This window comes from Pteropus vampyrus, unplaced genomic scaffold (assembly GCF_000151845.1).
Source record: "Pteropus vampyrus isolate Shadow unplaced genomic scaffold, Pvam_2.0 Scaffold123, whole genome shotgun sequence".
NCBI lineage: Eukaryota > Metazoa > Chordata > Mammalia > Chiroptera > Pteropodidae > Pteropus > Pteropus vampyrus.
In genome coordinates this window covers 5,238,678-5,246,228 of record NW_011888904.1, presented here as the reverse complement: position 1 = coordinate 5,246,228, position 7,551 = coordinate 5,238,678, and the positions used below count along the sequence as shown (strand labels likewise).

General features: G+C 36.2%; 1 protein-coding gene across 1 annotated transcript in view; it reads left to right on the top strand.

The window, feature by feature from the left end:
* The window catches only part of GRIN3A (glutamate ionotropic receptor NMDA type subunit 3A), a gene marked incomplete at its 5' end in the record, with an annotated part of 152,984 nt that overhangs the window by 47,664 nt on the left and 97,769 nt on the right, over positions 1-7,551 (top strand). Inside the window, one exon of the mRNA XM_023534238.1 lies at positions 4-190. Within this exon, the coding sequence (XP_023390006.1) occupies positions 4-190 (187 nt within the window). The remainder of the gene's footprint in view (positions 1-3; positions 191-7,551) is intronic.

The following is a 7,551-nucleotide window of genomic DNA, read 5'->3' as shown; positions in this document are numbered from 1 at the left end:
TAGGGCTCATTGCTCATGGAAAAACAACACAGTCAGTCTTTGAGTACTATGTACAAGATGCCATGGAACTGGTCGCGAGAGCTGTAGCCACAGCCACCATGATCCAGCCAGAGCTTGCTCTCATTCCCAGCACAATGAACTGCATGGATGTGGATACTACAAATCTCACTTCAGGACAATATCTATCAAGGTAGGATGCAAGGCGTGGGTCACATCTCCATTCTTAGGGCTGTGAAAGGAAGTCAAATTTCCCTACCTGTCTCTTTTGCAAAAGTCTTGACTCTGAGTAACTTCAAACTAATATTCCTGAGAGGTTTTCTGGTTATATAAGGCTAGAATTTCGTGAACTGTCATCTGGAATTTTATCTATAGATTTTTAGCATGTAGTGTATAGTGGGGAACACCCAGTCTTGCTTTCGTTAGTTAGCCCCTTACTAATTGTGTGTTCTTAGCAAGTTATTTAACGACTCTGAGCCTCAGTTTTCTAATTAGTAAGCTAGGATAATACTGACTAGCTTGATATATTATATAATAAAGATACCATGAAATTATATATGAAAAGTATCTAACACTATGTTTGGCTCATAGTAGATACACAGCAAATGTTTCTATCCCTGGCCATTCTTTCCCATATCAATGGACTAGGACAAATCTCTCTAAACCTATACAAAGAAAAAAATTACTAAAGCAGGAAACACTTTTCTGTCTCCTCCCAGGCATTGATGCTTAAGGCAGTACAGAGTAGTGGTTAAAGACATAGACCCTGGAGCCAGACTCTGAACTTGAATTTTAGCTCTGTCACTTACTACTTGCGTGACTTGGTCAAGTTTTACTTAACTTCTCTGAGCTTTAGTTTCTTATGTTCTATATCCACTTATGTAACTAATAGATCCTACTATTCATGGAGTCATTTTAACAGATAGATAGATGAGATAGATAGATGATAGGTAGGTAGGTAGGTAGGTAGATAGATAGATAGATAGATAGATAGATAGATAGATAGATAGATAGATGATAGAGAGATAATGATAGATACATACATACATACAACACATACATAGAAAGAACATAGAATGCACTAAGAGTTCACAGGTAAGTATTATGTACATATATATATTATTTTTTAAATTTCAGTACTTTTCCTTTCCGGTTTCTCAATCTGGCTCAAAACCTAGAATGAGAAAGCCCATTTACATTAAGGAAAAATCCATTTTATAGAAATGGTTTTCATGATCCCTCCAGAAAAGAATACCCTTAAAGATGTTTTATTGGGGCCTAGATTTTTCTGACTAGCTATGGTCAGAGAGGCCAAATCAGAGAATTGTTTCACTTTCAGAGGTTAAGGCCAAGCTCTAGGCTAGGTCCCATCTTTAGGCAGTCCTATTAGAACAGGACATTTGACTATATTGAGTAACACAAGGTCATCTCATAGTGTCTTGCCTTTTTAAAAGACATGATCATTTGATAAAAGTTCAGGAAGTCCTAAGCATTTTACATTTAATTTTATACACCTGGATTGAGTACCTACTATGTTTAAGGCCACATGCTAAATGCCATATATATAGTACTTTAAGCACGGTCTATATACTCCCTAAGGAATGTTGTTAAGAAAATAAAATAATTAAAAATTTATTTATTAGTGACCTATTAGTGGTAAAATTGGATGTTCTTTCATAATCTGATCTTTCCATTTTTTTCACATTGCATTTGAATCTCCACAAGATTTACTTCTATGCATATTTTTATTTTACAGCCCCTGTCCAGATTTAATCTACTGCTTTTGAACTAACACATAATCGAGGCTCAGGATTTTATCTAAGAAACATTCTCCTTCATAACAAAAATATAAACAAAGCTTTTTTTTATAATTTAAAATAGTCATTATTTTGAAAGGACAATCATAAAGAGCAGACAGGAAAAAACACTTGTGAAAACTATATTGTTTTTTAGAATCTTTCTGTCTCACTCATGTAAAATGGAGAGCATAAAGAAAAATAATTCTGTTGGATCCTAAAAATATTTAGAAAATACAGGAGGAAATATTTGTTGACTTGGGTTGTCTATACCTCAGGGATTCATTTTATCAAGATCAAACCAATCATTCTGGCTCCTCAAGATTTAATTTATATTAAAGTTATATGCCTCCTTCCACAAGGATCCCATGGCACTTTGTTCATGGAATTATATGGTGGCACTTAGCCCGTTCCATCATCATTATTTTCCTGTGTCTGACTTCTAGCTAAAATATAAATTCTGTTAAATGGAAATATTATTATGCATCCTAGCCACTTAATAGACATTTATTGAAATTGACACAGAAAGAAGGAAAGGAAATTTTCTATTATATTTATATCCTATCTAAATGTAGCTATAGAAAAAAAAATAAGTGGTTGATAGGTAAATAAAATTTTGTCTAAATTAAAAACACAGTTGTTGGTTTTTTGTTTTTTTTTTACTTACCTAGATGCCATCTAGTTTTCCTCTGTGCATTTTTTTTTTTTTAATGAAATGTTAGTTTAGTGGATAACCTTTGCCCTTGTGGGTATTTCCACAAGTTTATTCCGCAAACTTTAAAAGCTGTAAAAGGAAAATGTGAGGTTTGGAGCCCGGCAGCAATTCACAATGTATAAGGGTCAATGGCAATATTTCCTTCTTCATGGATGTGTTTGAGAATGAACTCAAAGAACTTCAGGAAATATGCCCAGGACTTCTTAAACACCCTGAGGAATACAGTCAAAGAGAAAGTTTCAAAGTGTTCAGGAAAGGGTCAAGGGAAGTAAGCAAAACCCTGAACAAAATCTTTATAATGAATAACTGAAAAGCTGCCTTAAGCTATAAAACATCTGTGAATTTTTCATCATCCTTATTTATTTCGTTGAATATAGTCTTTTAGAAAGTTCGTTATTCTCAGTCCATAAGTCACATCTGCATACAGCAATTTCTTAATTGTTCCTGAATTTTGTGAGGCTGACCCCACTTCTTCACTGCATAATCAAAGTCTTGAGGATAATGAGCCATGAATAGCGAGTGTCAAAGTTATGCAAGCTTTCATTTCTCACACAGTCATTTTCAGTTTGGGCTGACAGAATTGTTAACATTTTTAAATGTTAATGAAATCACCAAAAGCATGGCTTTTCCAGCATGGGCTTTTAGACTAGAAAAAATCATTTTTCATGGCAGACTAGATAGACCTAATTATAGATATAAAGAATTTTATTCTTCTCAGGTCCCGCACACCAGAGCAAACGTCCATCACGACTAAAAAGGAAAGTTGTGTAGACAAAACCACTTGTGGGGCAAGTTCATAGTATGATCTTTAACAATTTATTTGCAAGTTGTTTTATTAAATGTTAATTATTTGAAGCAATGAAATCTGATATTTTGTTTGGTAATAAATTCATAAACACGTATGTACAGCCAATGACTATTTGTTCAACGAGGGTGAGGTAGACAAAATGAAGATTTGCATCCTGCCATTTTGAATCTGACAGCCTAGTGCATGAGGTTGAAAAATAAGTGAATGATTATAAAACAAAGGGATACATGATTCTTAAAATAGAGAGATGTTCAGATACACATAGGAGGAAATAATTAACTCTTCTTGGAGATTTGGAGATGACTGAAAAACTAGAATTCGATCTCGATAAATGAATAGGAGTTTTCTGGTTTGGAGCAAATTCACAGGCAATGCAAATTCGCCAAGACCCAAAAGAGAAATTGAGTACAATTGGAGCATACGTTGCTTATGAAGAGGATTTTGGCATGATTCTGAAAAAGTAGTTAACTTGATAACATACTACACAGGTCTTTTACACCAAGCTAAAGGAGTTTGTACTGGATATCATTTGAATGCAGAACATTAGCCATGGCATAGTATAAAATCATAATCCTGTAACAAATTAATCAAATATAGTAATGCAGCATAAAAGCCTTATAAGTAATTTTAAAAAAATTAGTATATAAAATTTTTTATTTCTGACGGTTGGTTTTAACCTTGCCCACATTTACCCCTTTATTACATTCTAAACACTAGATTCTGGTGAAAATGAATAGGAGTTTCAGGACTTACCTGCTGCTGATCCTAGGGTTAGGATTTGCCCTTGCTTATCTGAAGGCCTTAAGTGCTAATGAATCTCTTATTCCTGGGGAAAGAGCTCCCTGTGTTACTCATAGCCTGATCAAAGGCAATTATCCTTTAAGAATTCCAAGCGTCTAGACACTGATAGACATCTTGTTCTCCTTGGCCTAAGAAATCCCTGACACTTTGGCTAATTAATCATAGTCCTTGTAGTTATTCTAGCTTCTAAGTAGGGTATGGAATCTTGCCTTTCTTTTTCGAACAGCTTCTGCAGTTCTATTCTACATCAAGCAGGCAGTGATTAATTCATTTATTCACTCACAAACATTTGTTGAATCTTACTAATATTAGGCTACGTCATTGGCTAATGTAGAAACACAAGGAAGACAGAAGCCCTGCTCTTAGGAAGCTTACGATCCCCTTTTTCTGTTCTCCACCTGGAAGAGGATATGCTCCTCTTATTATCTATATTTTTTATATATTTTCTTTGACTTAGCTGTTTGGTTATTATTCTTCATTGGGATACCACCCACTCAACTGGCTATTATCCTCTGGCATTAGCAGGTATTTTTAGGCCCCCTCTTCAGTTGTCTTTGAAGAATGGTCCAACATGCTAGAGAGTCTTTTCCTTCCAAACTATGTTCACTTTCATGCTTACATGGTTAAACAATACCAAGATTCACTGGCCTTTTATTAATATTATATATTGCATTTTATATTGATTCTGCACATAATGTTCAGAAACCATTATGTGTCAGGCATTTTTAGGCAGTAGGAAGCTTCAGAAAAAAGACTCAAACAAATATCCATTCAGAAATTCCACAGTGTAAATTGATGATGGTCCCCGTTTCCTCCCTGGATATTAGAAGGGTTCCAGAAGAACTTGAAGCTGCATGATGCAATTATAATTTGGAGTATTTCCATCCACCTTTACAATAATTTACCAGCATTGTTGCCCTGGAAAAATTATTAATCTCTAGAAACTTTAATTTCCTGAACTGTAAGGATTCCTACCTTGAAAAGTTAAGTGGTATGCCTAAGGTCATCCAGCTAGTACTTTATAAGGGAAGATTTAAACCAGTTCATCTAAATCCAAATTCCAGGCTCTTTCAGCATTAATACTGATTTTCCTTAATTGGGATCCCATTACTTTGAAATTAATATTCTTTCAGCCAAAAGGTATATAAACCGGGAGGCATGATTACCCATGCATAAGCATTCTTGTTCTAAGGACCTCTGTCGAGCCAAACTAGTTAGCCTATATGTTTTCACAAGTGCTGAAAAGAAATGCAGTTGCATTGAACATGGAAGCCAGGGTTTGGATACTGATAACACTGGTTCCTTGGCCCAAGGAGAGCCCATTTCTGTAGGATGTCCTACTTTGTCCAGCTGTTACTCCTAGGTTAACTTTGAGTCAGTAGGTGTTATTAATCTTGGGACCAACACTTAAGGTCTGTGTTTCAAGATGTTTGCAACAGGAATCCCTGTCACTGGACTAATTTGGCTAAAATATGAATTTGCCCTTCTTCTATCACTGAAGTCATGCCAAGAGCTGCGTCTGAAATTTTCTCCAAGTCATAGGGGCCTCAAATAAGGAACAATGGAAAATGTGTATTTCCTCGGGACCCTATTTGGATGAATACAGCTTAAATCTGCTTAATCTAGCATCCAGCAGGTATTAAACTGTGGAAATTTTCCAAATTAGGAGAGCTTTCAAGCTTTTATTTACCTGAGAGGTAATTATGTTCTTTGTTGACATTTTTACTTTGTATGCACCTACTATAAAATTTGCAAATGCATCAAAAAGAGGTTTAGAGATAGAGAGGGCAATACTGCATCTTTACTCTGAATTTCAGACCTATCTCTTGGGCCCACTTCAGTCTCCAGACCCTGTAACCTTTTGTATGGATGCTTGACTGGTAAGTCCTGCACAATGTCCCCTTGCCAGGGCTGTGCTAAGGGAAGGGCTATCGACACCTGGGCTCGTGCTGGGGCCACATGAATTATGTTGGAGTGTTATACAAAGCAACCAGGAGCAGCCCAAGGGATGAGCACAGAGCATAATTGTGGACAAGAGTCAGGGTTCATACCAAAAAGCAAAGGGAAAGGAAAACAACCCAAGGGTATGGAACAGATCTAACTACCACGTGGGAGAAAAACAGAGGAAAAAAGTCCCAGCTTGACAGTTGTGCCACATGAAAGCAAGGAAAAGAGAATGCGATATCCAGGTGTCTGATTTTTTAGCATAGTGGCCCCCTCACACACACCAATAGAAACACAGCCCAAAATTTATATTAAAATAGAACCCAGTCACCTAGATTAGTATTTTTTTCTTCTGGGGGGAAAAAAATCAAGAACATCAGGAGCTCTCCTTCCACTCTGCAGTTTCACTTGTAAGTAACTGAATTTTGCAGATGTTGGCAAAACAGACCCAAATGACTCGTATGTATGTACATATGTACATTTAATATGTTATTAAATTGCTATTGTCCATTAACTGATAGAAATCTATTTTAAAAGGTGTTTTGTAAGTTATTTTAAAAAATGGTGCAATCAATAATTATAGTGTGTGGGCCCTCTGCTCTGAAGATTGAGATTTAGCAATTTTTAATTCTTACGAACTTCCTTATCATCAGCAAGGCTTCTCATTAAACTAATTTCTGTTATTGATATTATCCATTATTCAGGGAGAAATGTGCTGGAATTTTAATGCTTTGAACAATCTATAAATTGCAAATGCAAATACTTCCTGGCTGATTGAGCCCCGTTCTTCTGGCAAACTGATGAAGAGTTCTCTTTCAGAGATACATGTCTGATTTGAGCAGATGCGTTTGATTGCATTTACTTCACAAACATTACTGAGCAGTAACTCTGGCCAGGCACTGCGTTATGCCTAAGATCCAAAGATGACTCAGTGAGATAGGTGCTTAGATGACCGTTGAAGTCTCTTCCGGCTTCACAGGCTGCAGTGCTATGAGGCAGAGCAGTGAGAAAGAGAGAATTTGTTCATTCCTAATAACAACTCTGGGAGAGACCACTCTCAAAATGTGGAGAATGTCAAAATCCATGCTTCTGAGGGTTCTACATTCTAAAAAGTCAAAGATGAGGTTAATCAGCTGCCAAATACTTATATATTGGCGTACTAAGGAGGATTCATTTTACATGTAGAAATCATCCAGTTAATATTTAATTTGGAGAGCCGTCCCATGTATGGAGAACAAAATCAAAGCAATGTTCTCTGACAGGACTGGACCATGGGTAAGCTCTGTGGCTAAGAGGGCAAATTCATGTTATCATAAAAGAGAGGAATATACCACAGGGGTCTGCTTCAGTAGAAGAGGCCACAAAGTAAAAGCTGAACTAGTAACAATTTGCTATACAAACAGACAAAGGACCATAAAAAATGGGAAAGACAGCAACAGAGACATTGAAGAAAAATGAAAAGAATAGATGGATTTCAGAGAGTTGTGTGA